The sequence below is a fragment of the Xyrauchen texanus genome, chromosome 15 (assembly GCF_025860055.1).
Source record: "Xyrauchen texanus isolate HMW12.3.18 chromosome 15, RBS_HiC_50CHRs, whole genome shotgun sequence".
Classification (NCBI taxonomy): Eukaryota; Metazoa; Chordata; class Actinopteri; order Cypriniformes; family Catostomidae; genus Xyrauchen; species Xyrauchen texanus.
Genome location: NC_068290.1, coordinates 28,067,870 through 28,083,791, shown reverse-complemented (window position 1 = coordinate 28,083,791; position 15,922 = coordinate 28,067,870). Strand labels below are relative to the sequence as shown.

General features: G+C 40.4%; 1 protein-coding gene across 1 annotated transcript in view; it reads left to right on the top strand.

Annotated features, from left to right (window-relative positions):
* LOC127656151 (ankyrin repeat and IBR domain-containing protein 1-like) overlaps window positions 1–15,922 on the top strand; it is a 44,270-nt gene that overhangs the window by 8,769 nt on the left and 19,579 nt on the right. Inside the window, exons 2-8 of the mRNA XM_052144329.1 lie at window positions 8,844–9,108; window positions 11,033–11,333; window positions 11,957–12,139; window positions 12,348–12,465; window positions 14,585–14,793; window positions 15,370–15,458; window positions 15,568–15,712. Coding sequence (XP_052000289.1) covers window positions 8,921–9,108; window positions 11,033–11,333; window positions 11,957–12,139; window positions 12,348–12,465; window positions 14,585–14,793; window positions 15,370–15,458; window positions 15,568–15,712 — 1,233 coding nt within the window. The 5' untranslated portion in view covers window positions 8,844–8,920. The remainder of the gene's footprint in view (window positions 1–8,843; window positions 9,109–11,032; window positions 11,334–11,956; window positions 12,140–12,347; window positions 12,466–14,584; window positions 14,794–15,369; window positions 15,459–15,567; window positions 15,713–15,922) is intronic.

Below are 15,922 nucleotides of genomic sequence, written 5' to 3'. Positions count from 1 at the left end.
TCTGGGCCGTTTTGGATTGGAGGGTGAGGGCTAGGGCAATTCCCCCCAGAAATGTCCGGGAACTCGCAAGTGCCTCGGTGGAAGAGTGGGGTAACATCTCACTGCAAGAACTAGCAAATCTGGTGCAGTCCATGAGGAGGAGATACACTGCAGTACTTAATGCAGCTGGTGGCAACACCAGATACTGACTGTTTCTTTTGATTTTGACCCATTTATTCAATTTCTGTTAGTCACAAGTCTTTGAAACTTGTTCAGTTTATGTCTTAGTTGTTGAATCTTTTTATGTTCATAAAAGTATTTACACATGTTAAGTTTGCTGAAAAAAGTGAGAGGACATTTATTTTTTGCTGATTTTACTATGTGTATGAATTTTCAAAGTGCAGTACTGTCCTAAATGGAACACTTAAAAATGTTTACTGCACCGAAGCCTTTGCAGTTTCACAACTGAGAGAAGTGGGATTTCAAACACATGCAATGTGTTGCCACTAGCTTTAGCGCATTAGACAACCTCAGTTCAACACCTCAAATCAAAATCCAGTCAAATCACTTTGTCACACTACCATGTACACAAGTGCAACAGTAGGTGAAAGTCTTGTGTGCAGTTCCGAGCAACGTAGCAGTCATGACAGTGACGAAACATATACCAATTACAAACACAATTTACATATCAAATGTACACATACTTACACAACACAATATAATATACAATGGAAAGTAAACAATACACAACATATAGAATACACATACAATAAAAATAAAAAATAAGAGTAAAAAAAATATATATATATATATATATACAGTAGTTATATTGTGGAGAATATATTTGACAGTCCAGTGTAAGATATAAGATTAATAAAGTGCAGTGCTGGTGTATATTGATCGTGAGAGATCAAGTGTTCAAAAGTCTGATTGCTTTGGGAAGAAGCTGTCATGTAGTCGGCTGGTGCGGGTCCTGATGCTGCGATACCGCCTGCCTGATGGTAGCAGTGGGAGTAGCCCATGACTCGGGTGGCTGGAGTCTCTGATCCTCCAAGCTTTTTTCACACACCGCCTGTTATAGATGTCCTGGAGGGAGGGAAACTCACCTCCGATTCTGGCAGTTCGCACCACCCTTTGCAGGTCTTTGTGGTTGTGGGCGGTGCTATTGCCGTACCAGGCAGAGATACAGCCAGTCAGGATGCTTTCTACAGTACTGGTGTAGAACCGTGTGAGGATGTGGTGGTTCATTCCAAACTTCCTCAGCCGGCTCAGGAAGAATAGGTGCTGGTGAGCCTTCTTCACATCGGCCTCAGTGTGGACGGACCAGGTGAGTTCCTCAGTAATGTGGACACCAGGAACTTTGTTAACCATTAATGGTGATGGGGCTGTGTTCTCTGTCTTTCCTCCTGAAGTCCACTACAAGCTCCTTGGTCTTACTGACATTGAGGGAGAGGTTGTGCTCCTGACACCAGCGTGTCAGAGTGTGCACCTCCTCTCTGTAGGCTGTTTCATTATTGTCAGTGATCAGACCTACCACCGTCGTATCATCAGCAAACTTAATGATGGCATTGGAGCTATGTGTTGCCACACAGTCATGTGTGTAAAGGGAGTGGGCTGAGAACACAGCCCTGCGGGGGCTCCAGTGTTGAGGGTCAGTGATGAGATGTTGCTGCCCATTCTAACCACCTGACGTCTGCCTGACAGGAAGTCCAGGATCCATGGCATCATCAGAGGAGCGTTGTTGCGGTAGGCAAACTGCAATGGGTCCAGAGAGGTGGGCAGCACAGAGCAGATGTGATCTCTGATTAACCTCTCAAAGCATTTGCTGATGATGGGGGTCAGAGCAACAGGACGCCAGTCATTTAGGCAAGTGATTTTGGCTTGCTTCGGTACAGGCACAATGGTTGACGTTTTGAAGCATGTGGGGACTACAGACAGGGAGAGGGACCGGTTGAAAATGTCAGTAAAAACACCAGCCAGTTGGTTCGTGCACGCTCTGATGACGCAGCCTGGAATGCTGTTTGGACCCGCAGCTTTACGGATGTTAACCGATCGGAAGGATCATCCGGATCTGGAAGGAACAGAGACGGAGAGTGAACCAACCTCCGTAGTGTCGACCACGAGTGCTCTCTCCACGAGGGCAGTGTTGTTGTCCTCGAATTGAGCATAAAATGTATTAAGCTCACCCGGGAGAGAGGCAGCGGTATTCACGGCAGAGTTTTTATTCCCTTTGTAGTCCGTGATGATTTTAATTCCCTGCCACATACTTCTAGTGTCGGTGGTGTTGAACTGTCCTTCAATTTTGTGCCTGTCCTTGCATTTGGCTGCACTGATAGTTACGGAGGGCATAACTGGCATGTTTATGCTCCTCGGCGTTCCCGGAATTAAAAGCGGAGGTTAAGTGCGAACATCACTGTTAACCCATGGTTTCTGGTTGGGGTAGATCCGTATTGTTTTGGTTTGCACAACGTCCTCTACGCGTAAACCTTGATGTCGTCATCGGAGGCGGACCGGAACATCTCCCAGTCCACGTGATCAAAACAGTCTTGTAGCATAGAGTCTGATTGGTCCGACCAGCACTGGATCGTTTTGAGGGTGGGTGCCTCCCGTTTCAGTTTCTGCCTGTAAGCGGGCAGAAGCAGAACGGAAGAGTGGTCTGATTTGCCAAATGGTGGGCGGGGGAGGGATTTGTAGCCATCCCGGAAAGGAGAATAGCAATGGTCCAAAACCAGGCCCCCTCGTGTGTTGAAGCTGATGTGTTGGTGGTATTTTGGTGCGATTGTTTTAAAATTGGCTTTGTTAAAGTCCTCGGTAACAATGAACGCGGCCTCAGGGTGCGTGGTTTCCTGCTCACTTATACTCCCATACAGTTCCTTGAGTGCCCGGTCTGTGTCTGCTTGTGGGGGGGATGTACACAGCTGTGATAATGACTGCTGCGAATTTCCTCGGTAGCCAGAATGGTAGACCGAGAAGCATGAAATATTCCAGACCAGGAGAGCAGAAAGACTTGATAAAATGTACATTCCTCTGATCACACCATGATTTGTTGATCATAAAACATACACCACCACCTCTGCTTTTACCTGAGAGGTCTTTTGCTCTGTCCGTTTGGTGCATGGAGAAACCCACGGGTTCGATGGCCGAGTCTGGAATCTCTGCAGACATCCAGGTTTCAGTAAGGTAGATAATGCAGCAGTCCCTTGTCTCTCGTTGGGAAGAGATCCGCGCTCTCAGATCGCAGGGCTTATTGTCAAGAGACCGAACATTTGCCAGTAGTATACTGGGTAGCGGGGGTCAATTTGCGCGACGTCTTACTCTGATGAGAACGGCGGGTCTTTTTCCCCAAAACCTTCTGCGTTTCCGTGGCCAGGCAGCCCAGACAAAGGGCTCCACTGGTGTGTTTGTAAACAGCGGGTCGGCATTGAGGAATTTGAAGTCCGGTTTTCAGTGTTTAACCAATGTCCAAAAGCGTTTGTCTGTTGTACAATAAGGCAGACAACATCCAAGACAAAAAAACTGTAAACAAAACAAACAATAAACTGCAGTGTTGTGTCAGAGCTCGCAACTCAGCAGCCATACTCTGCGCCATCTTGAGTCCACTGTATCACAAACAACGTATATATTCACACAGCATGGTGTGATTGTCAAGCATTACACTTACATTTGTAAGGTGCTGTCTTAACTGAAGTTTGCTAGTTGCTACATTATCCATTATTTTCAGTTGTTTTGTCAGACCAGCATTGCAGCCAGGTTACTCCACCCCTTCCGCAACATAAGGCTATCCGTGAACGCTGAGTGCAAGAAGTGTCCAACATTTCACACTTCTTAGTGATGGTTCAAGATGTGCATCATCTGGGTTCTCGTAGCACACTTATTTTTGTTTTTCTTTTCAGTGTTAACATACTGCTCGAACAACTTATACTACAAAATGACGAAGGATAGTGCAGAAGTGTGCGGTTTGGGATGCACCGTATGGCATTGTGGTGGAAACTGTGGTTACCATGGCAATATATTTTTGTAAGGGTAGATTTGACAGGCGCATTAAAATTTTATATGACAAAAATAAAATGATGTGTGGTAAGCAGTCACAACGGAGTGACTTTCTGTTTTCCTACAGATTTTAATTATTATATGGTTTGATTTCTTATGTTATATTTATGAAAGTTTAGCAATGTTGTGTTCACATTAATCGTTTTATATATGCCAACTCAAGACCACCCAAATGAGTTTGGCCATAAAAATGGGCCAGTCGAGTTGTTTTACCCAAGAGGTTCTCTGACTGTAGTGGAATTGAAGTCAGCTATTGTAATGTGTGTGTGTGTGTGTGTGTGTGTGTGTGTGTGTGTGTGTGTGTGTGTGTGTGTGTGTTTTATTTATTTTTTTTGCAGTTTTTTTTGGTTCAACAGCATATAAATCTGGTTAAAATTTCTCTATATGTTAGATTCTATACCTCTAATGTCAGTGAAAATATGAAGACAGCTGACAACTCAGGTGTCCATGTTGACAGATGGCATTTGTGGGGGCATAACTTTTGCCCTGCTGAATACTGCCCCTCGACAGAACCTGCTCTCAGTTGGTTGACAGCAGTTGGCAGAAGGAGCCGGAAGCTCCTAGTGTTCTTGGAGGAAGTCTGTGTTTTTTTTCCCTCTCAAGCTCCTGTGGAGAATGAGTCAGTGTGTTGGGACAATTAACTGCTTGCTTCTGATCCAAGACCGGTTTTAGTTTTTCGCTTATAAAGGTTGAGATGGATTTGTGTTGACACCCTGGTTTAAGATCAGCTCTCAAAGACGGTTACCCTCTTGCAGGTCTTCTAAAGGGCAGGCGTGTGAAGTGGGACATGTTTAGCATCTGCTCCTGTCAGGCCTCTCATGCGGGTGACTTTAAAATGCTGTTTGGCTGTTGTGGGGATTCAGTTCACTCCTAATAGGCACTTCTGGCCTTTTTCATGCAGGTTTTGACTCAGACACAGAGGGTTTTAAAGTTTAAATAATTGAAGGAATAGTTCACACAAAATTTCAAATACTGTCATTATTTACTCACTCTCATGTTGATTCAAATCCATGTGACTTTCTTTCTTTGGAAGAATCTTCAAAATTTCAAATTTTGAAGAGTCTTCATGCAAATCTTTTCCACATGACCAGTTCATATTTACCAGACCATGGCTGTTAATCTACAAAAGACAAAAAAACACCTAATAAAGAATTTTATTAGGCACACCTGTACTCCTACTTATTCATGTGATTATCTAATCAACCAATATTTTGGCAGCAGTGCAATGCATAAAAAGCATGCATATACAGTTCAGGAGCTTCAGTTAATGTTCACTTCAACCTAGTGTTGTCAAAAATACCGGTACTCTGGTACCAAGTCGGTACTGAAACAATTTTTTTTTTACGATACCACAATTTCAAACAAGCAAAAGATGGCGACAAGAAAAGCTGCTGCGGAGTCTCAACTGAATCTTGTCGAAAAGAAAAGTGGAAAAAGCTAGGTTTGGAAATTCTTTGTATTTGAGGCTGATGAAAAGGGAAACATCATAGATCACCAAAAACCTATTTGTAAATGCTGCTTTCGCAATTTTCTGACGAAAGGAGGAAACACATCAAACTTAATAAAGCACCTGAAAGACAACCCAGATTAATTCAAGCAACCAAAGCAGGTTAGTTTAAAAGCATATTATCATTTGCATTAGGGCTGAAACAATTAGTCGGCATTATCGACAATGTCGAAAATAAAAAAATGACGAGGAAAATGTTTGTTGTCAAATAGTCGTTTGATCACATTTACCGTAATTTCCGGACTATTGAGCGCACCTGAATATAAGCCGCACCAACTGATTTTTAAATAAAATATTATTTTGAACATAAATAAGCCGCACCTGTCTATAAGCCGCAGGTGCCTACCGGTACATTTGAAACAAATTAACTTTACTCAGGCTTTAACGAAACACGGCTTGTAACAAAAATAAATAGGCTTTAACGAAACACGGTGTGGCAGCGGGGGCGTAGTCAAGCGCCCGTCCGGGAGAGAAAAGCGGTAAGGGCGCGTACACCTGAGCTAAATTATGTCTAACACCGGTGTCTAATTTCAGTAAGTACGGGGAGAGCGGCATAAAAAGGCAGCAGCCACAGAGCTGAGAGAGTGACACACGTCAGTCTAGTGTTGGCGCATAGAAGAATTGAGAAACTTTATAAAATTGATTGTAAACACTGCTGTGGCCATTAAAAGCCTTACCTGGAACGTCAAGTGCCCTGCTGAAAACTGTCACACTGGTGCCCGTGTGACAGTTTTCCCAAGAAGGACACGTGAAGCAGGGCACTTGAAATTAGACACCGGTGTTAGACATAATTTAGCGCAGGTGTAAGCGCCTTACAGCTTTTCTCTCCGGACAGGCGCTTGACCACGCCCCCGCTGCCACACACGGCTTGTAATAAAACATTTGCAGTAAACAGTAGCCTACCAAGAAAGTCATTGGTCACTATCTTCCTCCTCTTGTGCACATGAAACCACTGAAGTCATCTCCTTCGGTGTCGGAGTTGAATAGCCTCAGATTTAGTTGTCTTTTTGCACTGAGTCAATTCCTCACGCTGCTGTTTCCAGCGTCTTATCATCGACTCATTAAGACCAAGCTCCCGTGCAGCAGCCAGATCAATCGCCTTCAACTTGAAAGCAGCATCATATGCGTTTCTCCATGTCTTTGCCATGGTGAGGGTGACAAAATGACTACCGTAATCAGAATGATGGGAAGTTTGAGCGCGCTCTATTTAATCTAAACAGTAAACAAAAAAAGTTGTTTTGACCTTAACCCGTTCGGCAATTTCATTGGTCTAATGAAAGCTTCACGCCGCCAAAAAACTGAGCACGTCACAGAATGTTTTTTTTTTTTTTTTAATTTTATAAAATTTGAAAGCGGGAAAAATCCATATATTAGCCGCGTCATTGTATAAGCCACGAGGTTCAAAGCGTGGGAAAAAAGTTGCGGCTTATAGTCCGGAAATTACGGTAACGTAAAATGAAATCGTATTAAACTAATGATGCGCGAGAGCAGTACTGCAGTTCACGCCTGACGGAGGAGAAGAATTACACAGATCACAGTCCAGATGCACTCTAAACTTTCACAACGTCTTCTTATGTAGATCCCAAAGTATTAGGGAATTTTATATAATAAAAAAAAGTACATTCAGAAGCAGTCTCGTTTTGGAATAAGTCGAGCCGGAGCTCTTTAAAGGAAACATCCCGGCGTTACAAATGCAGTTATATTTAATGTGTTATAGCTTTATTAAAGTGCAAATAATACAGAAGCAGGTCATGTTAATAACTTTAAACTCAGAAACTGGCATTTCTCTGTGTGGTAAGCGCCTCTTCAATGAGTTGCGTGAATGTCAAAGGGGGAGAGATTGAAACTGCACCCGGCTGAGAGAGACTCTACCTCGGGGACGCTCATCCCTCGAGCGTGCATACTTAATGTATCTAGATTAGAACACGATTGCTCGCAATTTATTTAATCATATTATATGTCACGGTGCATTTCTTATCGTGAAGAAAAATGGCAATATGCAGCTTTATTAATAAGAGAGCACTTTGCGCATTAGTTTGGAAATTGTTTTTTATTCATTCTATTGTATGCTTGTTTATTTATTTATTTTTTTTAGTACTTGGTAAAAACTTAAATAAAAGTTGAAGCAAATCTTATATAAGTGTTCAAAAATACTTTAAGCATACATTGTACATTTTTGTACAATGGCATATTTCTGTTCTTTGTTCTGCTGCTAATGTTTTGTTAACTTTGTTAATAAAAGAGTGTTTTTTTAGTAACCTGTTCTTGCTTTGGTACCGAAAATGGTATCGAGTACCGTGAAATTTGAATGGTATTGGTACTGACTACTGAAATTTTGGTACTGTGACAACACTACTTCAACCTCCAGAATGGGGAAATTTATTTATTTATTTATTTATTTTTTTATCTCAGTGATTCGACCGTGGCATGATTGTTGGTTCCAGATGGGCTGGTTTGAGTATTTCTGTAACTGTTGATCTCCTGGGATTTTCAGGCACAACAGTCTCTAGAGTTTACTCAGAATGGTGCCAAAATCTAAAAAATATCCAGTGAGCAGCAGTTCTGCAGACGAAAATGTCTTGTTGATGAAAGAGATCTATGGAAAATGGCCAGACTGATTCGAGCTGACAGCAAGGCTACAGTAACTCAAATAACCTCTCTGTACAATTGTAGTGAGCAGAATAGCATTTCAGAATGCACAACACGTCGAACCTTGAGGCTGATGGGCTACAACAATAGAAGACCACGTTGGACACTTAATTAGGACAATTGTGTTCCCAATAAAATGATCAGTGAGTGTATATTCCCTCACTCCCATAATGTTTTATTGAGTAGAACCATAATTAGAATAATTATAGAAAAAATATTTTGAAAAAATGTAAAAAAAAAAAAAAAAAGCCAAAATACTATAGTATAATACAGTTAGTGCTTTTTGGAGTTAAACTGAAATGGTCACTAGTATGAAGTGCCATTGTATGGAAAAGAGATGCATGAACAAGTCTCATTTTGCGTTCCACAAAAAAAATAAAAAACATTTGCACACCGGTTTGGAACAAGGTTATTGTGAACAAATAATGACAGAACTGTAATTGTTTGCGTTATCTATTCCTTTAATAGAACTTATTCTGTAAAATGTATCTTTCTTTGGTTGGTGTTTTGTGTATTACTTTGCCCTGTGTTGGAGTTACATTTTTCTTATGTTAACTGTAGAATGTAGCTTAACTCTAATGTACAAGCATGACCTAACTCTTATTTGATGAAGTTCTCTGCACAGTGGACACATTCTTTGCTTTATTGATGTTCCCAGGAAGTCCACCATGTTGGTAAGTTGCGAGCCCACAGGCTGAAAAGGTCTGATCAGTTGGGAGTGCTGGGAACCGAGAGATGGGGAACACTGCCACCAAGTTCCGCAAGGCACTGATCAGTGGAGACGAGGTTCTGGCCTATCAGCTCTACGAGGGCAACCCTCAGTTCAAAGAGTCACTAGACCCTAACACCTCATATGGGGAACCATATCAACACAACACCCCGCTCCATTATGCTGCTAGACATGCCATGACACGCATACTCAGGTAAACCATGTTTTCTCTAGTGATATTCAGTTCTGTAGTTTATCTCTACAGTGTTTCCCACAGGATTTTGTGAGACTGTAGTGGGTGGACCTCTGAGCCTCTAGGGGGGTCCGGGGGCATGTTCCCCTGTAAGAAAATTGTGTACATTTTAAAGTTAAATGCATCATTTACATTTATGCATTTGGCAGACGCTTTTATCCAAAGCGACTTACAGAGCCCTTATTACAGGGACAATCCCCCCGGAGCAACCTGGAGTTAAGTGCCTTGCTCAAGGACACCATGGTGGTGGCTGTGGGCATCAAACCAGTGACCTTCTGATGACCATTTTACCAGTTATGTGGTTTAGACCACTACACCACCACCACTCCATCAATCTGGTGCACTTTGAGAGCAAAATTAAGAGGCAAGATCTATGAAGAACTTTGTGCTCTGGTAAAAAATTTTGTGCTCTAGTAGTAATTTAATCATTAACACATTGGTTGTACAGCGATGAATGGTGATGACACGGCAAAAAAGTCACACCCACAAAGCATGGTAAACAAGATGGAGTTTAACACAGTTCACAAATGGTAAAAACACAAAATCGTGAGCCATCAAAGAAATTAAGCAAAAGTGATTACCTGTGTTGAACTTGCTCATCAGATGCTGACTGGGAGTGAGAGATGCTTTGCTGAAGCAATGGCACAAAACACTAGAGACCTTTTATGTTATTAGTATAAAGTGTTAAAATATTTTCGGTGGTGGGACAAATTAGACTGTGGCAGGCTACCACAGCCTAGGTAATTAATGGAAAATACTTATCTAATTGTTATTAATTACGCATATATTAAAAATGCAAAAATCATAGTAAATAACTACTGAATATGAAAATCTAGTGGGCCTATCTAACCAAGCAAGGAGCAATCATTTACCATTTAGGAAAACACTCTTAGGTGTAAAAAAATTTCACCCAAAGATAAAAAGGTTTTTGTCATCATTTACTCTCCCTCATGTTGTTCCAAACCACTATGGCTTTATTTTTTTCTGCAAAACACAAAAGGAGGAATTTTAAAGAATGTTCCACTCACTGATTTCAACACAATGGCAGTTGATGGAGACTCACTTTACAAAAGGACACACATTTCTTTTTATAAAAGTAGTTCCAAGTCTTCTAAACTAGGTTTTGTTGAGTTATATAATTTTTTTTTATGGCGAAAATGTTGACTTGCAACATGGATCTTCTGCGCATTTATGAGTGCATGAGAGAAGCTTGTTCACATGTTTGTGTGTTCATGCAAGAATTTGCACTGTTTTTGCATTCACAAGTAGAGACGCACCAATAGCAATTTTATTTCAAAGGCAATACAAGCACTACCTAGTTTTAGGTATCGGCCGATATCGAGTAACAATAAGAGTAGTTTTGTGTTTGTATATGTCTGCCATTCTATTTGTATTTGACTTCTTGGTAAAGCCAATATTAGCCTTTTCAGTAATTAAAAATGACAATTCTGGACCGTCTTATCAGGGTGCAGCTTACTTTTAAAAGTAAACCAGCCTACATTTAGTTTCTCTCCTGCTTTCATGAAAGTGCAAAAGAGAGCTATTGCGGAAGTCACAGTAAATAAGCTTAATATATATATATTTTTGCTTCACAAAGGCTATCATATGTCTTCAGAAACTTGGAAAATATGATGCATGTGTTTTGTGGACTACTTTTATGCAAAATTTGGGGGTATTATATAAGCTTAATACGGAGTCTCTATTAACTGTCATTGTACTGAAGTCAGTGAACAGGCCATCCTTTAAATTTCTGTGTTCTACATAAAGTCCAATTGTTTTGGAATGATATGAGGATGAATAAAAGATGACCGCATTTGCTATATTGTTGCTTATTTTTGTAACTTTTTCCAGTATTTGTTTTAAGGCGAGCTTTATTCTTGTGCAGGTCCTTCCTCTTTAGCAAAGATGGGAACCCTAACAAACGAAATGTGCACAATGAGACAGCACTGCACGTGTTGTGCATGGGGCCCCACATCCTACTATCAGAAGGGGCGCTACAGCCACGTCTGGCCCGGCCCTATGAAGATGAGCGCAGACGAGCCGAGTGCCTCCAGATGATCCTAAAATGGACCGGCGCCAAACTGGATCGTGGTGAATATGAGAGCGCAGACGTCAGTGCAACTGATAATAAGAAGAACACCCCTCTGCACTACGGCGCTGCCTCAGGGATGAAGACATGTGTTGAGGTACAGGCGTGTGCACTCATTTGATTATGATTATAGATGGGGCTTTTTTGTTCAGAACTAAAATGGACAAATTTGTTTTTTAACTGGTTTTGCTTTAGGGCTCAGGTATACATTAGACATCAAGTGGCTACCCAACACAGTAATTAAATTAGTTATCACATGAAATGCTTTAAAAAATTACCATGAACTATATATTTGTTATTATTTTACTTTAAATAGCTACGTTTTTGAGGTTGATGGCAGGTTACTCACACTATCCTTTTTGGAATTTGACTAATTTGGCTAGCATCTATCAATTGACAGACAAGTTTGATTGCATGCCAACACTTTAATGTCAACAACAAAAGATATGGGAAGTGGTTTATCCTTCCTTTAGTTGCTAAGCTTATTTTATTTTAGAGTTTTGAAGCTTCATGTATTAGAGCACTCAAACCTGAACTAAACCACACAAACTTATTGACTGAAACCTTTAGTGATGTTAGCACAAAATTCTTCATATTTTCCATCCCACATCAAGATAATGCAGCCTTATTCAGTAAAAGGAAATTTTTTCCATTATTTATTTTAATGGTCTTTTCACTGTATATAAACAGCATTGTCCACTTGTCCAAATTTCTCTGCAGTTTCTGGTGAAGCGTGGTGCAGACCTATTTGCAGAGAATGAAAACAAGGAGACCCCATGTGACTGTGCAGAGAGGCAGCACCATAAGGAGCTTGCGCTCAATCTGGAGTCTCAGATGGTCTTCTCTACCGACCCCCGCGCTGAGGATATCGAGGCAGAGTATGCTGCCTTAGACCGCAGGGAGGTGAGCTCTCCAAACAAACTGTGGAATTTTTTGCGACATCAGAGAAATTACCTCAGGGCCTGGTGGCCAGATGTGACCGATTTTAACCTACATTTTTTTTTTAGACCAATTAAAATATAAATGTTAAGTGCATTTGACTAACTATATTGATTCAGCTCTGAAACAGCCTCTGCTGAATGATTAAAGAATGGCTTTTTGTGTGTTTAAGTTTTACGAAGGTTTGCGAGTGCAGGACCTCAGGAGACTGAAGGACATGCTGATAGTGGAGACGGCTGACATGCTGCAAGCTCCTCTTTTCACCGCAGAGGCTCTTCTTCGTGCTCACTGTACTCTTTTGTCACACTCATAAAGATCTTTAGACCGCCACTGGGTGATTCTCATGAAACCTGTCAAGAAAAAGTCCTGGTCACTATGTGCAAAAAGAAAATGAAGCCTAAAATTAGTACTATTAAAATTTCTTGCATTGTGACATTATTTTCAGGACAGTTAAGCTCATTTTACCCCCCAATTCCATATTACCGTAACACGTCTGGTCGTTTTACTTTTACAATTTCCATTGTTTTCTGTAGAATTTTGCGTGTACAGACTCCTTGAAGGCCTACCCATCAGGTTAGGTCTGAATTTTGAAGCAGTCTTTTTAGATCCTTTTAGTTCAAGAGTATTTAAAGCAGCTGTAGTAAACTCTACAATTGCTACAGATTTTCATCCCTGAAAAGAGTTGAAAAAGCTGCAAGTTCTTTTTCTTTTTATCGAATCTGAATAGCATTTGTCCTCTCCATGCAGACATTCAGAAAGCCACCAGGATGTTTCCTTCCCCTTATTTTTACAAGAGCTCTCATGTTTAGAGCTGCTAAACTGTTAAAGGCTCTCTGGCCCTAGACTCATAATTGGATCAGTGCTTTCTTTAATAATCTCCAATTATGTGTGTAGTCTGTCTAGCAGGCCTTGTTCCAGATGACTGGAGCCCATGGGAGAAAAGGGCAGAGCTCTGATTCATGCTCGCTGCTATTATTGCCATGGCCTCTCTGGAGACCGCCAGCCAAGGCTGAAATATGCAGTCTCACCTTCTTTTACTGTTAAACCCAAATGTATACTTTTGACTCCCAATTTTTTTTTTATATATATAGCGATGGGCGATTTATTGAATATTCAAGATATTATTGCAATGATTTTGCTGACGATTTAAAATTCCTTTAAAAGGTTAGTTTTTTGGCCATTATGTTTCCTCATTAGACTAATTTCATGATCCTTTAGGGCTGAAAAATTATTGAATAATATAAAAATCTTAGTATTGTCATTAGTGGTCAACCGTTACAGGTTTTTCAGTGGCTGTTGTCAATACCGATATCTAGAGAGCAGGATGGCCGATATAAATGCAGATAAACATAAAACAAATTAACAACAGCAAATCTGATGCACGCAGAATTTCTAAAGTGAAGCAAATACTTATTTTATGCAGTATTTACTCAAATTTGCATAAGCTTGAAAAGAAAATTGACACGAGGGAAAGTTAACACTTCTGTTAATCGGCCAAACAAACACGGTTACAATGTATTTACTGAATTATATTGTGGTTTAATAATCACAATTTGACAATTAGTGATGGACTGATATATCAGTCAGGCCGCTTTATCAGTCGTTGCCAAAAAAAGCAAAAATGCCAAATATCGACCGATATTTTAGCTGCTTTAAATACTCTTGAACTAAAAGGATCTAAAAAGACTGCTTCAAAATTCAGACCTAACCTGATGGGTAGGCCTTCAAGGAGTCTCTACACGCAAAATTCTACAGAAAAAAATGGAAATTGTAAAAGTAAAATGACCAGACGTGTTACGGTAATACTTTGTGAAGCAAAAAGCTACACACATTCACGCAATTCCAAAAATGTAAATGCACAAGTTATTATTCAAATGTAAAATAGGGACACAGAAAAGGAGGTGGTGACAGCGTTCCACCAGATTTATAGTGAGCAATATTACCAACTGTCAAATGCACACTGTATTTCACGTGTTCCGCAAAAACAAAAGCTTTTCTCACATTTACACCAGTGGCTGATTATTTCATTCACAGATATCAAAGTATTGTTTTAGATATCACCACACTATGTCATTGTTTAGAACAGGAGGAAGTTTTCTTCTGTTTGCAGAAAACTAGAACTTGTCTAGTTTAAGAAATGATGCTTTATATTAATAACTCATTATTACTAATTGTATATTTCATCTGCTTTAGTGCTTTTGTTTCCAATACCAACTGTTTGAGATGAGAGCCAGGTTTAATATGCTGACACTTAAGTGCTGTCCTAAACATCTGGTTGGGTTTTTTTCACCCAAAGATGTCCAAATCTGCCCATGAGTAATGAATACTTTTTTTGGGGAGCAATTAGCCTTGTTCCTTTTTTGAAACAGCTGAAAATATAAAGAATGAGAACGTCCCTCTTATATTTAGACTGGGACATGGAGAAACTTTTGGAAGCGTGGATGTCTAATGCTGAAGGCTGCTGCCAGCGCTCGGGTGTTCAGATGCCCACTCCCCCACCCAGAGGCTATAACACCTGGGACACCCTGCCCTCACCCCGTACACCTCGCACAACCCACTCGTCCATCACCTCCCCAGACGAGGTCAGCTTGACCCCTGCAGATGATGATCGCTCCCTGGTGAGGGATCAAACTTTGTTCTCTATTATTAACACTTATTTAATATGTTTCATCAGCAGACATTTTCATTTAAAGGATCCAAATGTGTGCAATCATGTGGTAAAATGTAAACATTTAGGTGTTAAATTGGAACTCTGGAACTCTTTCTCCATAATGATTTGTGTCTAGTAAGCCCAGTTCATGAGATTCCAGAGACGCCTTAGTGTGTTGTAGCACAATCAGTTCTTTCAAGTATCAATACAGACATTGTAGTAAAAAATGGGCTCTTCTGTGTGTTATCACCACTTTAGAGTTTACAATAAAGCCACAGTCTCCACCACAAACAAGCTTGATAATAACAGACCATATAGGCATAATGGTGTTTCATTTTCTAAATGTTTTGGATAGTCCAGTTTGTCATAATGATTTGAGACAATCAAACAAGATTTCATCAAACTTTGGTTATTTGATTCATATTATTTTGCTTTATTATATGTATTGAATATATTTTATGTCTGGATAAATAAATGGTTGGTTGGAGGAAAACAAACTTTTTTTTAGTTGTCTTACTAGGGTTGTTTTGCTTTCTACTTCCAGTGCGGCATTTGTATGTGTGCAGCCTCCATGTTTGAGGAGCCTGTTGATATTCCATGTGGTCATGAGTTCTGCAGAGGATGCTGGGAAAGGTGATTTATTGAAGCGTTCCTTTCATTCAGTCTTTTAGTCATATTACAGTCACCCTCAGTTCTCACGAATGGTCTAACACTTTAGTCATTATTGTGTTTCTCCCCACAGCTTCTTGAATCTGAAGATCCAGGAGGGGGAGGCCCATAACATCTTCTGTCCAGCGTATGACTGCTTCCAGCTGGTTCCTGTTGAGGTCATTGAGAGTATTGTGTCCAGAGAGATGGACAAACGCTATCTGCAGTTTGACATCAAGGTATAATCACATGATGAAATGCATGTTTGACATAGTTATTTAGTGTGGTGAGTTAAAACTACCTTGCAGGTAAATTATAGTAATTGCATTTCTAATGTAGCTAGTCTGTAATTTGTAAGAATCAAAATCACTAGTTCAAAAAGCCTTGTTTGTGAAATGGTAAAAACAAGTATATTTAAATATTTGCAATGGCTAAAACAAGCATATTTA